At 37.2% G+C, this 18,730-nt stretch overlaps 1 protein-coding gene across 1 annotated transcript in view; it reads left to right on the top strand.

The window, feature by feature from the left end:
• The window catches only part of ADAMTS19 (ADAM metallopeptidase with thrombospondin type 1 motif 19), a 270,031-nt gene that overhangs the window by 63,940 nt on the left and 187,361 nt on the right, over positions 1-18,730 (top strand). Inside the window, exons 4-6 of the mRNA XM_055430830.2 lie at positions 5,020-5,192; positions 6,697-6,780; positions 7,448-7,605. Coding sequence (XP_055286805.2) covers positions 5,020-5,192; positions 6,697-6,780; positions 7,448-7,605 — 415 coding nt within the window. The remainder of the gene's footprint in view (positions 1-5,019; positions 5,193-6,696; positions 6,781-7,447; positions 7,606-18,730) is intronic.

An 18,730-nucleotide genomic window follows, 5' to 3' on the forward strand; every position in this document is an offset into this window, starting at 1 on the left:
TTTCAAGACTATGAACAGACCAGTGGCATTATCAGTCAATATTTATAAACTTGTGAGTATGTCTAGGACTCTATGCGAACAAGAACAAGATTTATAGAATTGAAGAAGACCAATCTATTCGATCAGGATAAGAGCGATCATCTCTATTCTTAGAGCTAACTTAACCCAGCCACTACCGAAATAGTTTCCATATGCCAGGCATAACATTGTGGAGATGATCGTCAGCGTGTGGAGGGTATTTTGGGAAGCACATAGTGCCCACCTGTATATCCTCATTTACAAATCTCTTCTTTAACCGGGAGTGTGTGGTATCAACTCTGTTGTTTCTGTGCATGCATCTGGGTGGAAAATGATCTCAAGGATTGAAGAGGTGAAGAATGAGCTCAGCATGCTTGATATAGATAATGAAGGCATTCAAGGAAGCCACTTAGTAAAAAGATATCTTCAATCTGCATGATTTTTACACACAATTGCTAATTCATATGATGGAGTCAGAGAGTCATGGTATTGAGATTCTTAAGAAACCTAAAATGTTCCAAACAGCCTATTTAAATATAACACACAAATAAGGATGCAGTACACTGACAGTTTGTGGCCAGTACAGCTGTAATTAGTTGGGGCAATAAAGGTAACAAAAGCTTTACTGTCTCTCCCTTACATGGCCTCTTAACCACTCTTGATGTGATCGAAAAGCCCGGAATGTTATTTTTTCTTTTGTCTCTATCTCTTCCATGGGCATGTCTTCTTCCATTTTATACCCCCTAAATGTAGGCGTTTCCCAAGACTTCCTCTTTTTCTTTCTACATCTCATGCCACAGGCTTCCCTAGAATGATAGAGTCCAAATCCATGGGTTTATCTTTACTAACACATTGTTTTGTTCCAAACTCTACCTGCATTTTAATCTCTCTCCTGACAGTCAGGTGTTTAAGTAACTCCTACTCCATTGTCTCTCAGGCACCTGAGTTAATACATCTGTGGCTGAACCCATCATTTTTCCTCCCAGATTCCTCTGCTGATACTCCCAGTATCTACCTGGTCACTGAAAAATAACCACCCCACCCGCCCACCCCCAAGAATAATTCTAACCATTATCCTTTTCCTCTGTTTCATCTGATTAATTTTACTGGGCTTCCCTGATGGCTCAGATGATAAAGAATCCATCATCTGTGCAAGAGATGAGGGTTTGATCCCAGGTTGGGAAGATCGCCTGGAGAAGGGTATGGTACCCCACTCCAGTATTCTTGCCTGGAAAATCCCTTGGACAGAGGAGCCTGGCAGGCTGCAGTCCATGGAGTCGCAAAAGGTTGAACGTGACTAAGCAACTAACACTTTTGCCAAAGGTGATATCTACTTTCTAATATTTTGCCTATTATCTCTTCCTTTCTGTTCCTACCACTGTGTGATTTTTACCCAGAAGACCATTGATGTATCCATTTAGAAGAGATGGTAGATCTGTGTCTGTGTATCTATATGTCTCTCTAACTATCTTTCCTCCACAATCAACTTATTAGGTGTTGACCCTGCCACTTTTCATATGAGCTTTTCATATGCTTATAGGAATGTCTCCTACTAAAGACTTTAAGTTTATTTGATAATATACTAATATATAAGTAGGATTGTGATTACAATGAAAAAAAAAAAACTACAAAATTCATTCCTAACTGTTGTAGATCTTAAGATACTAATAAAATTAGTTTCATTTGCTGTCCTTCATCAAGGTCTTTGGTATTAACTGCCGGTACTAAATATGGATTCATAAAATTTACTTTTAACTATAGTGATTCTGATCTTGGGCGGCCTTGACCTGCAAGAGCTTGAAGTGGGGGTTGGGTATCCCCCAGAGATTGAGGCCAGGTCACGGCAGTGAGAGCACCAAATCCTAGCTGCTAGAGCAGTGGTCAGTGACAAGGCCCTGGCTTTTTGACTTCACAGGAAAGAATTCCCACTTAAGTGACTGAGTTGTGCCCTCATGGCAGGCTGAGGGACTGACTTACTTATGCGGGACATTTCTTCTGGGTTTCCTTTGGCAATCATTTTGTTTTGCCTGATTCAGAGTCCATCTTTTGTTTATCTTAGGATCCCTTCATGTGTGCATATGCATCTGTTAGCCAAGATGGATTCGATCAAAGAGTCCTTTGGGTAGACTGGCATCAGTTAGCATCACTCCCTTTTTGACCGCTAGGGAGCCTTTCTGCCCATGTATAGTTGGGGAGGTCTTCCGTCTTCGAGAGTGAGAAATGTGTTCTGTGCAGGACCCAGCCTCCTCTCTCAGTTATCCTATTATTCTCATCTTGGAGTTTCAGTCCACAGGGGATGAATCTCCATTCACTGTGCCTTGGAAGCAGGGGCTCATCTTCCTCCTGCCTCGATTCTGTTGCAGATGGCTCCTGTTGCTTTTGTCATTTTTGCATTTTCCTGTTTCATGATGTAATGCTTATTTTTGTTAAATAAGGGCTCTTTGCATTTTATTTTCATGACACTTTGGTTAACTTAGTTAACTGATCTCCTTGACATTTGGGTAAAAACTTCGTTTGTTAAATAGATTTTTAGTTTGTGTCCCCATGAGAAAAAAATGAGAAACTGTAATTTATGGAGATATCTGAGAACAGTGAAGTTACCAGCAATTGTGATGGAATCTACTTCACATTAGATCTCAGAGCTAACTTATTTGGACCTAGAAGTTAGTAATAGAAGGAACCCAGAAGTTTAATAACAGAAGAGATAAACTAATCCTGGCATCATGAAAATGTGTTGGAAGGGAAGTAAGGTGGAACAGGTAGTAGAATAGAATAGAATACACACCAAAATCAACTACTTGTAACAGGACTCTAGAAAAGGAATTTGTCAGAAACCAAGAGGATGAACTAGAACTACAAGCATACACACCTCCCAGTTCAAAACAAAGTTAGCTATGTTCAGGTAAACATGACTTATTGGACACACTTGTTTATATCCATGGGATTCTATTAAACACACATGTTTACTTCTGGGGACTCCACTAAAATTAGAATAAAAAAATATAAAAGATGTCGGCCAACAAGTACAGATTTGGGAAAGAAGATGGCGGCTATTTAGTAACATCAACAGAATTCCAGTAAATGGCAAGGAGAACTGATGATAACTGATTTAACAGTCAGTGGTGGAGATGGCTGTGCAGTTGTAAAAAGTTGTTAAAACTAAATGAATTGTACATTAAAATGGCTACATGTTGTGGCATGCAAATTACCCCTTAACAAAGCTGTTAAAATTACAAATTCATTATTAAAGCACAGCACACATATAGGAAGTTGTGCAAACGATGTGTCCGACTGCTGAATTTTCCCAAAGTGAAGCATAAGTAGGTACTACTAGGATCAAAATAGAGAGAGTATCAGCACCATAGATGTTGCCCTTGTGCCCACTCATTGGCACTAGTTTCTCAGCCTGAGACTGTCACTATCCCGACTTCTAACATCCCATCTTCCCAGTTCGTGATGTTCCTATAAATGGAATCATACACTGCCTACTCTTTTGTAATTGCTTCTCTTGCTCAGCAGTATGTTTGTGAGGCTCATCTGTTTTCACTGCTCTGTGAAGTGAAGTGAAGTGAAAGTCACTCAGTCGTGTTCGAACTTTGCGACCATACAGTTCATGGAATTCTCCAGGTCAGAATACTGGAGAGGGTAGCCTTTCCCTTCTCCAGGAGATCTTCCCAATCCAGGGATTGACTCCAGGTCTGCCACGTTGCAGGCAGATTCTTAACCAGCTGAGCCACAAGGGAAGCCCTCACTGCTGTATAGCATTTCATTTTATGAATAGGACAGAATTTCTTTACCCATTATACTATTGATGGTTAGTTGAACTATTAAGAATAGTGCTGCTGTGAGTAATTTTTACACTTGATTTTCATGTATTTCTAATGAGTATGTACTTTAGAATGTTGATCATTGGGTGTTCAATTGTTCAGCTTTAGTGGATACTCCCAACCAGTTTTTCATTGTTTATCCTAATTTAAACTCCCAGCTCATATGAGTATAGGACTTCCAGTTGTCCTTACCTTCTGAATGTCAATACTGGATATAATCATGTCTATTGTAGCCATTCTGGAATTTTATTTAAGTTATTGCATTTGCATTTCCTTGAAGACCAATGAGACTGAGCACCTTCTCCTATGCTAATTAGCCTTTTGAATCTCCTTTTTGTTAGAAATGCCTGTTCAGATTTGCAGCCAGTTTTTCAGTTCAGTTATCTGTCATTGACTTAGAGTAGCTTTTAATTTCTTTATTATGGAAAAGTTCTGTAATTATCTTCTCCCTCTTGGTTGAATGATTTTCATTCTGATAGTAGCATATTTTCATAAACAGAAATTTTCCATTTTTATATAAATGTTTATTGGTGGTTACTGCTTTTATTTGGCCCTGTTTGAAGAATCTGCTGTGCTGAGGTCATAACTGCTCTATTATTCCGACGGATGACAGAACCAATTCCTTTGTAGCCTATACATAGTTGGAGTAATTAGAGGCATTTGCCTGCAGAGGAGCCTGGTGGGTTACAATCCGTGGGGTTGCAAAGAGTCAGACGTGACTTAGTGACATTAGGATGTATGGAGCAGTACTTCAGGCACTTCTGGCAAGTAGGCCTTTATCTTATCACTGGCTTCCAAAAGAAAACCATGATGTCTTTTATTTATGGAATTATTTTACTTATAAATACTAATGTGATCTTATTATTTGCCACCTACAACTCTGGAAAGCAGGTGTTACTGTCATTCATCTTACAAATGAGGAAACTAAGGCTGACTGAGTGATGTTAGTTTCCCAAGGGGTAGAGTTAATCAGTGGTAAAAGTCCAGTCTGTCTGATTCCAAATACTCATTTAGGTTCCCTGTGTGCAGGGAACTTTTATGGTCTTGCTCATCACTATATCGTCAGCACATGCTGGTATTCAATAAACTTTCTTTTTAATTATTGAAGAGGTGGAGATTTTTATTCACTTTGCTAAGACAGAGGCACATTTGAAAATTCATTTCTGTGTTGCAGATAAAGGAAGACCTAGATCTAAAAAAATAACAGGAAGTGGAAGAGGGAAACGATATTCATACAAATTACCTCAAGAATACAACATAGAGACTGTAGTGGTTGCAGACCCAGCAATGGTTTCCTATCATGGAGCAGATGCAGCCAGGAGATTCATTCTAACCATCTTAAATATGGTAGGCAAACTTTAAAGTGCGCTTGGAATTTTTTCAAGAAAACTCTAAGGAAGAAATGTGTGAGTATAATGAAGTTCTTTAAAAATTAACTCATTACTATTCCTTTGTTTTATTGACATCAATAAGAAAAAAATAGGTGTATCAAATTGATCTATCTCAAAAGAGATATCAAAATAATTTATACCTTCTAGTAATAAATCCTTATTGTTAATTTGATGTGGCAAAACTCTTTTTCTATTATTCTTTTATCTCTTTCTTTGTGCCCTTCTTTTCCTTCTTTTTTATAAAAGGCCATTTGTTGAAATAGCAGAAATGTTGTATTTGTTTATATGTATGGCCCCACACAAAGTACTGTAGATTATGAGGTGGAACAAAAATGGAGGTTGGTGATCCACTGAGCTCTTAGGTAGGTATGGAAAATTGCATGTCAGATATAATACTAGTTGATGAGTAAGATGTAATAGCTAAGAGCTGAATCACAGGTAGCTAACTTTGGTTGATAGCTTTTGGACCACAGAAATCTAACTTGTACCTGGGATCTGAATCCCTGTACCTACTGCCTGAATCCTTTGACTTAACTGTATACCCTGTTGAGTAAAATTCCTTCAAGGCAGAATGAGAAAGTTTTCATGGAGAGTGTTTTTTAGGAGAGAGTAAACATAAATGAAAGCCAACGGCAGAAGTCTGTTTATAATTTGAGTTGCCGTATAAGGCAAGATAAGAACCACAAGGATAAATACTTAGCTACTGAACAACCACTTTACCAGCATTTTGTAAAGGGTAGACAGGCATAGCCTACCAACTTCAGTCTCTTTTAAATAGTACTGCCTTGGAAAGTGTGGGTTTAGTATGCCAGTTTTAATTTTCTGTAATAAATTAAATAGTCAATTTTACAAAAAATAAAAAATCAAGGTATCGCATAAATAATCTGCCTTGCTTTCCAGCATTGTTACATATACCATGTTTTGGAAATACCAGTTATAATGGTGACCTGAATCCGTTAAGCAACAATAGCATGTCTTCATGGGCAGCATTGAAGAGGAGGAGCTTTGAACATCCTGTTCCTGTTTGGCAGTTGTCCTGGGGAGAGTAAAAACTGTAAAGGATAAATTGGGAGGTGGCATAAAGCAGGCTGTTTTGGGAACATTTTCTCAGAAGAAAGGACACTGGCATTTTGCGATCTTAAGAAAATTTCTGGGATTTAGTTACTAAAATTCTTCTCTTCACTGTTGTGGAAAGCCCAACCTTCCCTCTGCTCCCCGTTGAAATGCTTAGGTTATCGATTGCAGTAAGTATATTATCAGAATGCTAGGTCTAAATTTCTTGGTGTCTAAAGTGAATTAGTTATTACTTATTAAGGTAATTTTAAAGTAATTAAAAAAATTTTTTTTGAAATATATGAAGTTGCTCAACTGAATTGAGACTTCTCCCAGGTCTGGGCTTTAAGAAAAATTAAGATGTCTTTGAGTTTTATTTTAGGATTTTTATTTTTATTTGCTTTTAGGTTTTTAACCTTTTCCAACACAAGAGTCTTGGTGTGCAGGTCAATCTTCGTGTGATAAAGCTTATTCTGCTCCATGAAACTCCAGTAAGAAAGTCTTGAGTTTTTTGTTCAATTCAGTGGGTGAGAAGTTGTATTCAGGTACTTTTAAGTAAAGGGAATGTTAGGGATTTACTTTTTATTGACTTAAAATCCAGAAATATCCACTGAGTCACTTGAAATGTACATAAAACTAGCTGTTAGTTTTAGTTAATACCTCAATTATATTCCATAAATGGAATGTTCTTAGTTTCCAAGGATCCTAACAACAAACCTTAACTTTGCAAAATGCAATTTTTAAAAGTCATTTTTAATGATAGTTTTATTTTCTTATTTAAACATGTGCTTTATCTGTAATTCAATTTAAACAGAGACTGTTCTGTGGCATCATTTTAACATACTGCTTAGCTTTGTAAAACCGTTGTTAAAGCTGTAGAAATAATGAGTGATTTAAGTCTAAAAGTTCCACATTCTTAATATTCTGTTGCAACTCTCTTCTTTTTCAGAATAGCATTAAACAGGTTTTGTAATTATTGTACCTTCACAAAGTTTTAAGATTTTTTAGCTCAGGAAAAATTAATCCTGAATGTCTTCCAGGTTCTAATTAATGTTATGGTCAGCAGTCTGCTCTAGTAATTCAAGAAGTCCCCTTGGTTTTTAGTTTTCTGTATATCTGAGAATAATTTGCCTTGAAGTGAAATCTCTTCTTTTGCAGGCAGATCTGTATATTGGGCATCATGGAGAGAAAATGCTGGAGAGTTTTTGTAAGTGGCAGCATGAAGAATTTGGCAAAAAGAATGATATACATTTAGAGATGTCAACAAGCTGGGGAGAGGACATGACCTCAGTGGATGCAGCTATACTTATAACAAGGTGAGTTTTTTTAAAGCCAATTAAATGACATTCTTAATTTGAGGGCCATGATGTTAATCCCATTAATCCCTTCATAGAATGCTTTTATTCCAGATTTCGTGTTCCAAAAAACTTTTGGCATAATGCTGTTAGTCATTTCCCTCAATTCATAATAACTGATTTCTGAACAGCCACATATTGGCTGGCATATTGACTAAACATTTGGTTAATTAATATAAAAAAAGTTACCCTCAATTTTTGATGCAAAGACATTGCCATTGATGATGATAAATGAAAGCACTGATGAATTTTGGTGGAACTTTGAAGTTATGAACCTACATGGTATGTTTTTCAGTCATCATCATATAAAGTGCCCAGTATGTTGAAATGAACAATTTCGAGTTCCAAGAAAAAAATTAAGTCTCTAGCTAATTAATTTTGAGCTGCATTTGTATTTCAGCATTGAGTATAAATATAAGGTGAATCAATGAAGAACAATTAACTCTCTATGAACACTCTGTATAAACTTACAAACTTAAATATAAGCTTATTTTGCTTAGAGCTAGTAATTAATGGTAGTTCATTGTTAACTAGCAATTTAATTTTTTTATCAATGTTGACATTTCACATCACAGAATACACAGTGATGTTTAAACATGATTTTCTATAATGAGTCAATTGAATTCATAATGGCCTCTTGCTGCTGAATTGTATAAAAACTATTCTACTTATAAATAATTCATAGAGATGAAAACAATCTCTATATAAGAACACAGCTAGACTTCCATTTCCAGCTATGTTGGTGTACCTGATATTAGACCTCTGCAATAAACAGCTGTAAAATTGAAAAACATTTATTAGGCAACTGCTTTCAGTTATTGAAGAAATAGCAGTGCAGTTTCTGAAAGAAGGAAAATTTACTAAGTGAGCCCCACAGCCAACCCAACTTTTGCCTTGGGACAATTTTTTGAATGGTACAGCAAGCTGGAATCTAAGTAGAATACAATGCTCCTGCTGAAAGCACCAGAGATGAGGATACTTTGCAGGTGGAGGTGCCAAGTTCTTGCGCAGATCATCTGTGAGGACTTTGCAAAGGCTGGTCATAGAAACTACCCAAAATTTATCAGGGTGCTGCTGCTATGGAGTTAAGGTTCTAGAAACTGAGCATATTTGGGCGATGGGAGAAAAGCAACCTTGCTTATACCTTGTTTTTACTCCTGGCATTTATCTGAGGAAACAAAGGCACCATTTAGAGGCATTTATCTGAGAAAACAGAGGCACCATTAAGAGGCCTTCTTAATAGGCACCATGATCCAGAGAAATGCCCTCTCTTGACCCTCTCTTAACAAAGCCTGAAACCAAGCCCAGTTTGGAGGTTGAGTCCCACCAGTTTACTAAGGCTTGGGAATCATCTTGAGCTTTTGGTATATCCTCCCTACCAAAGAATAAACTCAAACCTACCTACATTCAGGGTGACCAGCAAGTACAAAAGACAAAGCACTTTTCAGAGGAATATAACTGAATCTTGAATCTCTATAATATATCATCTACAATGTCTGGAATATAAGGAAAATTAGTCAAGCAAAGAAACGTGAAAATGTGACCCACGGGCAAAGAAAAGTTATCAATAGAAATGGACCCAGAGATTGCTTAGTTGTTGGATTTACCAAATACTGCTGCCACTGGAATCTCAGAAGAGAGTTGAGAATGGGTAAGAAAATTATTTGAAGATGTAATGTCAAAAGTTTTTCACAGATTTCATAAAAAACCTAGAGATCTAGACCTAGTTGTTTTCATAATAAACAACTTAGAGACTGAGGCATATCATAGGAAAATTGGTGAGAACCAAAGATATAGAAAAAAATGTTGAATTGGCTAGAGAAAAGGAATACATTACAATAGCGGAGACAACATTAAGATCAATAACTGACTTCCTGTCAGAAAGAAAATATCCCTGAAACAATGAAATGATATCACTAATATACTGACTGAAGAAACCCTATCAGCAAAAATTCTTAATGAATTCATATGCTTTTGAACTGTGGTGCTGGAGAAGACTCTTGAGAGTCCCTTATACTGCAAGGAGATCCAACCAGTCCATTCTAAAGGAGATCAACCCTGTGTGTTCATTGGAAGGACTGATGCTAAAGCTGAAACTCCAATACTTTGGCCACCTCATGCGACGAGTTGACTCACTGGAAAAGAGTCTGATGCTAGGAGGGATTGGGGGTGGGAGGAGACGGCGATGACAGAGAATGAGATGGCTGGATGTCATCACCGACTCGATGGACATGAGTTTGAGTGAACTCCGGGAGTTGGTGATGGACAGGGAGGCCGGGCGTGCTGTGATTTATAGGGTCGCTAAGAGTCGGACACGACTGAGCGACTGAACTGAACTGAACTGATGGGTACTTTCTTAATCTGTGAAAGTGTATCTACACCTACTTACACACAAAATATCTATAGCTAATAATACTGGAAGCAAGGCAAGGGATATCCACTCTTAGCTCATCTGTTCAGTATTGTGCTGATGGTTATAAGGAAGGGGAAGGAAAGGTATAAATATTGGGAAGAAAAATTAAAAACTGTCTCTACACAGATGACATGACTTGGTGCAAAGAAAATTTTAAGATATCTAGTGGAAAAAATGCTAGAATTTACAACTGAAATTTACAAGGCTATAGCATATAAAGTTATTTTAGAAGAAGAATTATATTTATATATGGAGGAAGTGAACAGTTGGGGAGATTTTAAAGTAACTTCCAAAACCATAAAACACTGAGAATAAGAAAATGAAATGATATCTACATAGCGCTGCTGAGAAAAATTAGAGATATAAATAAAGGTTTATTTATTGGAAGACAAAGTATTATCAAGATGTCTATTTTCCCTAAATTGACTTACAGAGTGACTGTAATCCCAACGAAAATCTCTGCATGTTTTTCATTTGGTTTGGTTTGGTTTTAAAAATGACAATCTGATTCCAATATTGATTTGGGAAAGAAAAGGACCTAGAAGAGTTAAGCGGTTTTGTAAAAGAGGAACAAATTGGGTGGACTTAACATTTTCTTATTTCAAAACTTATTATAAAGGTTTGATAGTCAAAGACAAAACATTAGCCATACAAATCAGTGAAACAGAGTAAAGAGTCTGGAAATACACTCACATACATATGGTCAATTGATGTTCAGTAAAACCATTAGCATAATTTAGTGATGAAAAGATAATCTGTTTACCATATGGTTCCAGAACACCTGGATACCCATTTGAGAAAAATGAATCTCAACCCTGTTTAGCACCTTGTATTATGTTAATTCATAGTGGATCAAAGAAATCTACAACTATAAGACTTTTATTAAAAAGAAAATCTTCATGACCATGAAAGGACAGTAATTTCCTAGATAGGATACAAAAACACAGTAAATAAAAATTATTAATCATTTTGGTGTCTTGAAAATTAAAACCACATCAGATCCAAAAATATTGATATGTAAATGAAAAGATTAGATACTTGTAATAGACATATTTAATGGATAATTTGTATCTATAATTATATGTGTATATATAAATATATAGAACTTTAAGACTAAATAAGAAAGATAATCAAAGAATTATGACCTGTGTTTACCCAAACAGTAGCTGGTAATCTTGGAGTTGACCGTTTGACCGCTATTAGTCTCATTATGATGAGTCTAATAGTACAGATAGAAGGATATATGACATCTTCTATAACATCTAACAAAGTGACCATTCAATAATTTTCCAAACATAAATAATTGTATAAAATCCTATGCAAACTTTTATTAATGTGGAAGATACACTATCAGAAATATCTTTTGTTCTAGTATTATATAATAAATGTTTTTAATTGATAGTTGGTCAGCCCATGGTTATTATTGCATTCCTCATTATCTTAGACACAGTTAGGAATCATTTGCTGTGGCTGATGGTATTGTCAAGTGACAGAACAGTTTTATGGGATTAGTGTGATATATTAGATATTACCAGTACTAATTTTCTGAACATGTTACGGTTTAAATTTAAATGAGAAAATAATGTGTAAAATTCCCGACACCTAGGAATTCTGAAACAAGTATCAGTTCCTTTTTCTTCTTTGGCTGTTTATATCTAGTGAAAGTTTATTTAATAATTTACACTTAGCATTTCTATAGGATGAGCCTGCCTTGCCTTCGAATTTTAGAAGTCAGTGAAATACTGAAACATATAGCGTTTTATATGTTTGAAAGACTACAAGTCTACCTCAAGTCTACCTTATATACTAAAGCTGTTGGATTTTTACTACATTATTTTGTTATTTATTTAAATTTAATTTTTATTTTATATTAGAGTATAGTTGATTTACAATATTGTGTTAGTTTCAGGTGTACACTTTGCTGTTATTTTCAGCAAAGTGATTCATTTATACATATACATATCTCTATTGTTTTTCAGATTATTTTCCTATGTAGGTTTATAGAGTATTAAGTAGAGTTTCCTGTGCTATACAATAGGTCTTTGTTGATTATTTTATGTATAATAGTATACCTAGATAGCATATTAAAAAGCAGAGACATTACTTTGCCAACCAAGGTCCGTCTAGTCAAGGCTATGGTTTTTCCTGTGGTCATGTATGGATGTGAGAGTTGGACTGTGAACAAAGCTGATCGCCGAAGAATTGATGCTTTTGAACTGTGGTGCTGGAGAAGACTCTTGAGAGTCCCTTGGACTGCAAGGAGATCCAACCAGTCCATTCTAAAGGAGATCAGTCCTGGGTGTTCATTGGAAGGACTGATGCTAAAGCTGAAACTCCAATACTTTGGCCACCTCATGCGACAAGTTGACTCACTGGGAAAGAGTCTCACGCTAGGAGGGACTGGGGGTGGGAGGAGACGGGGACGACAGAGAATGAGATGGCTGGATGGCATCACGGACTTGATGGACATGAGTTTGAGTGAACTCCGGGAGTTGGTGATGGACAGGGAGGCCTGGCGTGCTGTGATTCATGGGGTCGCAAAGAGTCAGACACGACTGAGCGACTGAACTGAACTGAACTGAACTGATAACAGTCTCTAGGTCCATCCATGTCTCTGCAAATGGCACAGTTTCGTTCCTTTTTATGGCTGAGTAATATTCCATTGTTATATTCCATAATATTCCAGTAATATTCCTTTGTATTGTTCCAAAAGATATATATATATCACATCTTTTTTATCCATTCCTCTGTTGATGGACATTTAGGTTGCTTCCATATCCTGGCTGTTATAAATAGTGCTACAGTGAACACTGGAGTGCATGTATCTTTTTGAATTATACTTTTCTCTGGGTATAAACCCAGGAGTGTGATTGGTAAGTCATATGGTATCTCTCTCTTTAGCTTTTTAAGGAACCTCCATACTGTTCTTCACAATGGCTGTATCAATTTATATTCTCACAAATGGTGTAAGAGGGTTCCATTTTCTCCACACCCTCTTGAGCATTTTGTTGTTTGTAGACTTTTTGATGGTGGCCATTCTTACTAGTTTGAGGAGGTACCTCATTGTCATTTTGATTTGCATTTCTCTACCAATTAGTGAGGTTGAGCATTTTTTCATGTGCTTTTTGGCCGTCTGTGTATGTCTTCTTTGGATAAATGTCTATTTAGATATTTTGCTCATTTTTTGGATTTTTTTTTATATTGAGCTTCATGAGCTATTTGTATATTTTGGAAATTAATCCCTTGTCAGTCACATTGTTTGCAACTATTTTCTCCCATTCTGAGGGTTGTCTTTTTGTTTCATTTATGGTTTCCTTTGGTGTGCCAACATTTTTGTGTTTAGTTAGACCGTATTTGTTTATGTTTATTTTTATTTTCATTACCCTAGGAGGTAGATCCAAAAATATCTTGCAACAATATATGTCAAAGAGTGTTCTTCCTATGTGTTCCTCTAAGAATTATATATTATCCTGTCTTACATTTAGGTATTTAATCCACTTTGAAATTTATTTTTATTATGGTATTAGAGAGTGTTCTAATTTCATTCTTTTACATGTAGCTGTCCAGTTTTACCAGCATCACTTAGTAAATAAACTGTATTTTTTCCATTGTATATTCTTGCCTCCTTTGTTGTAGATTAATTGACCATAGGAGTGAAAGTTTGTTTTTGGGCTTTCCGTCTTGTTCCATTGATCTATATATCTGTCTTTATAAGGGATCATACTGTTTTGATGATTGTAGCTTTGTAGTATAGTCTACAGTGAGGGAGCCTGATTCCTCCAGCTCTGTTTTTTCTTTCTCAAGATTGCTTTGGCTATTCAGGGTCTTTTATGTTTTGATATAAATTGGAGATTTTTTGTCCTAGATCTGCAAAAAAAAAAAAAAATGCCAGTAGTAATTTGATAGGAATTACATTGAAACTGTAGCTTACCTTGGGTAGTATAATCATTTTGACAGTATTGATTGTGCTAATCTAGGAACATGGTATATTTTCTGTTTGTGTCATCTTATATTTCTTTCATCAGTATCTTAAGAGATTTCAGAGTACACATCTTTTGTCTCTCTAGGTAGGTTTATTCCTGAGTATTTTATTCTTTTTTGATGTGATGGTAAATAGGATAATTTATCTATTGAATCCTTAATTTCTCTTTCTGACCTTTCATTATTAGTGTATAGAAATTCAACAGATTTCTATGTATTAATCTAACAGGAAGCTAACACACTCATATTTGGTCTGTATCATTTGGAAGGTGGAACAGACATACTGTTTTATTGCATAGAAGTATCCTAATTAAGCTAGTGGAGGTGATGGAATTCTAATTGAGCTATTTCAAATCCTGAAAGATGATGCTGTGAAAGTGCTGCACTCAATATGCCAGCAAATTTGGAAAACTCAGCAATGGCCACAGGACTGGAAAAGGTCAGTCTTCATTCCAATCCCAAAGAAAGGGAATGCCAAAGAATGCTCAAACTACCGCACAATTGCACTCATCTCACACGCTAGTAAAGTCACGCTCAAAATTCTCCAAGCTAGGCTTCAGCAATATGTGAATCGTGAACTTCCAGATGTTCAAGCAGGTTTTAGAAAAGGCAGAGGCAACAGAGATCAAATTGCCAACATCCGCTGGATTATGGAGAAAGCAAGAGAGTTCCAGAAAAACATCTATTTCTGCTTCATTGACTATGCCAAGGCCTTTGACTGTGTGGATCACAATAAACTGTGGAAGATTCTGAAAGAGATGGGAATCCCAGACCACCTGACCTGCCTCTTGAGAAACCTGTATGCAAGTCAGGAAGCAACAGTTAGAACTGGACATGGAACAACAGACTGGTTCCAAATAGGAAAAGGAGTATGTCAAGGTTGTATATTGTCACCCTGCTTATTTAACTTCTATGCAGAGTACATCATGAGGAACGCTGGGCTGGAAGAAGCACAAGCTGGAATCAAGATTGCTGGGAGAAATATCAATAACCTCAGATATGCAGATGACACCACCCTCATGGCAGAAAGTGAAGAGGAACTCAAAAGCCTCTTGATGAAAGTGAAAGAGGAGAGTGAAAAGGTTGGTTTGAAGCTCAGCATTCATAAAACGAAGATCATGGCATCTGGTCCCATCACTTCATGGGAAATAGATGGAAAAACAGTGGAAACAGTGCCAGACTTTATTTTTTTGGGCTCCAAAATTACTGCAGATGCTGATTGAAGCCATGAAATTAAAAGATGCTTACTCCTTGGAAGGAAAGTTATGACCAGCCTAGATAGCATATTAAAAAGCAGAGACATTACTTTGCCAACCAAGCTCCGTCTAGTCAAGGCTATGGTTTTTCCTGTGGACATGTATGGATGTGAGAGTTGGACTGTGAACAAAGCTGATCGCCAAAGAATTGATGCTTTTGAACTGTGGTGTTGGAGAAGACTCTTGAGAGTCCCTTATACTGCAAGGAGATCCAACCAGTCCATTCTAAAGGAGATCAATCCTGGGTGTTCATTGGAACGACTGATGCTAAAGCTGAAACTGCAATACTTTGGCCACCTCATGCGACGAGTTGACTCACTGGAAAAGACTCTGGTGCTGGGAGCGATCGGGGGTAGGAGGAGACGGGGACGACAGAGAATGAGGTGGCTGGATGGCATCACCGACTCGATGGACATGAGTTTGAGTGAACTCCGGGAGTTGGTGATGGACAGGGAAGCCTGGCGTGCTGTGGTTCATGGGGTCGCTAAGAGTCGGACATGACTGAGTGACTGAACTGACTGATCCTAATTAATGTGACTACTCTATATTCTTATAACTTTCTGAATTTTCACATTTAAAGAAAAATATATTAACATCTTTATCTATATATGATTGTAAAAGGTACTAGTATTTGATTACATTAATTACAAAATACTTGCTCTTGTGTTTAGGAATATAATCTTTTTCATTATTGTCAAAGTGAACTTGAAAGTGAAAGTCACTCAGTTATATCCAACTCTGTGATCCCATGGAATGCATAGTCCATGGAATTTTCTAGGCAAGGATACTGGAAGGGGTAGCCATTCCCTTCTCCAGGGGAATCTTCTCAATCTAGGGATCAAACCCAGGTCTCCTGCTTGCAGGAGGATTCTTTACCAGTTGAGCCACCAGGGAAGCCCAAGAATACTGGAGTGTCTGTCTATCCCTTCTCCAGGTGATCTTCCTGACCCAGGAATTGAACTGAGTTCTCCTGCATTGCAGGCAGATTCTTTACCAGCTGAGCTACTAGCAAAACTCATTTTCATTTTGTCAAATTTTGCTCATAAAATGCAATTGAACTACTTGCTTGCATGTAGGCTAGTATAACATATTAAAAGAATGAACCAAAAGTAGTCATATCTGGGATTTGTGAGAATATTCTAGGTAATAATCTACAGTAATATTTGTGTTTTTTTTTAATTTTTAATTTCAGGATAATTGCTTTACAATATTGTGTTGGTTTCTGCTGTGTATCAACAGGAGTCAGCCGTAGGTACACGTATGCCCGCTCCCTCTTGAACCTTCCTCCCACCTCCCACCCAATTTCCAACCCTGTTTATTGTCACAGAGTTCCTAATTTGAATTCCCTGCATCTTACAGCAAATTTCCACTGGCTATCTGTTTTTACATTATATATTTCCATGCTATTCTCTCAATTTGTTCCACAATGTTCTTTCCCAGCTGTGTCCACAAGTCTCTTCTCTGTGTCTGCATCTCCATTGTTGACCTGCAAACAGTCTCATCAGTACTATCTTTCTACATTCCATATACATGTGTTAATATACAATATTTATTTTTCTCTTTCTGACTTATTTCACTCTGTATAACAGGCTCTAGGTTCATCCTGCTCATTAGAACTGAAAACCTGTGTTTTATCATCTCAGTTTGCTGGCTCAAGTCAGTTGTAAAATAATTATTTGTCCTCAGATTTTCAAAACTTGAACTATTACCAAAGGACTAAATATGTACTCTGTAGGCCCAAACTGTGCTTTTTAAATATAAGACAAAATAAAGGATTGTTCTTTCTTATGTATCATTTAGTTATGGATAGAAAACGAAAGCTTCACTTGCTAAAAAATATTTCTACTCAAAACCTGATGGAAAAACTTTTGGTAGACAAAATTTGCTGTAGTTTTGCTAAACCATTTCTTGTTTCATGGAAAAAAAAGATTTTTGTGCACTTCCTAAACCCTTTAGCAGAAATGTTGATTCAGTTTTGTGCCCCTTGGTAAATAGTCCCTAGAATAGGGCTTAGCAGATTGCTTCTGTTTTTTTGGAAAGTGACAGATATAAAAATCTAGTTGAAAATAGAAAAAAAAAAAACCTGTCAAAGGATATATACATATAACATTTTGATAGATATTGATATAATTTTGCCTTTACTTTCCTGTGAGGCTAAAGTTTATTTGGAGGATCACTTTTCTCTGTATTATTGCTTCCAGTGCCCTGAAAAAGTGATTTAAAGTAAAAGTCTCTCAGATGTATCTGATTCTTTGTGACCCCATGGACTGTAGTCCATGAAATTCTCCAGGCCAGAATACTGGAGTGGGTAGCCTTTCCCTTCTCCAGAGACTCTTCCCAACCCAGGGATTGAAGCCAGGTCTTCTGCACTGCAGGCAGATTCTTTTCCAGTTGAGACACAAGGGAAGCCCTCCAGTGCCCTAGTAGTAAAAATTAGCCCAATGTAAGGAAAGGTTTCCTTATGGCAGAAAGTGAAGAGGAACTCAAAAGCCTCTTGATGAAAGTGAAAGAGGAGAGTGAAAAGGTTGGCTTGAAGCTCAACATTCAGAAAACAAAGATCATGGCATCTGGTCCCATCACTTCATGGGAAATAGATGGAAAAACAGTGGAAACAGGGTCAGAGTTTATTTTTTTGGGCTCCAAAATCACTGCAGATGCTGATTGCAGCCATGAAATTAAAAGACGCTTACTCCTTGGAAGGAAAGTTATGACCAACCTAGATAGTATATTAAAAAGCAGAGACATTACTTTGCCAACAAAGGTCCATCTAGTCAAGGCTATGGTTTTTCCCATGGTCATGTATGGATGTGAGGGTTGGACTGTGAAGAAAGCTGATCACCGAAGAATTGATGCTTTTGAACTGTGGTGTTGGAGAAGACTCTTGAGAGTCCCTTGGACTGCAAGGAGATCCAACCAGTCCATTCTAAAGGAGATCAATCCTGGGTGTTCATTGGAAGGGCTGACGCTAAAGCTGAAACTCCAATACTTTGGCCACCTCATGCGACGAGTTGACTCACTGGAAAAAACTCTGATGCTGGGAAAGGTTGGGGGCGGGAGGAGACGGGGACGACAGAGAATGAGATGGCTGAATGGCACACGGACTTGATGGACATGAGTTTGAGTGAACTCCGGGAGCTGGTGATGGACAGGGAGGCCTGGCGTGCTGTGATTCATGGGGTCGTGGAATGTCGGACATGACTGAGCGACTGAACTGAACTGAACTGAAGGAAAGGTTTATCTCTCTTAAGTGACCTTCCACCATTGATTAGGAAAGTCTAAATGAATGGTTTGAGTTATTGAGGAAGGAAAAAAAATCCCTTTTTAGTAGGTATAATCATACAGATGATCAGATCTTTAGCTTTGTAAAGAAAGAAAGAAAGTGAAGTTGCTCATTCATGTCTGACTCTTTGCGACCCTGTGGACTGTAGCCTACCAG

Source organism: Moschus berezovskii, chromosome 8, assembly GCF_049115385.1.
Source record: "Moschus berezovskii isolate FMDL1 chromosome 8, NW_MosBer_1.0, whole genome shotgun sequence".
NCBI lineage: Eukaryota > Metazoa > Chordata > Mammalia > Artiodactyla > Moschidae > Moschus > Moschus berezovskii.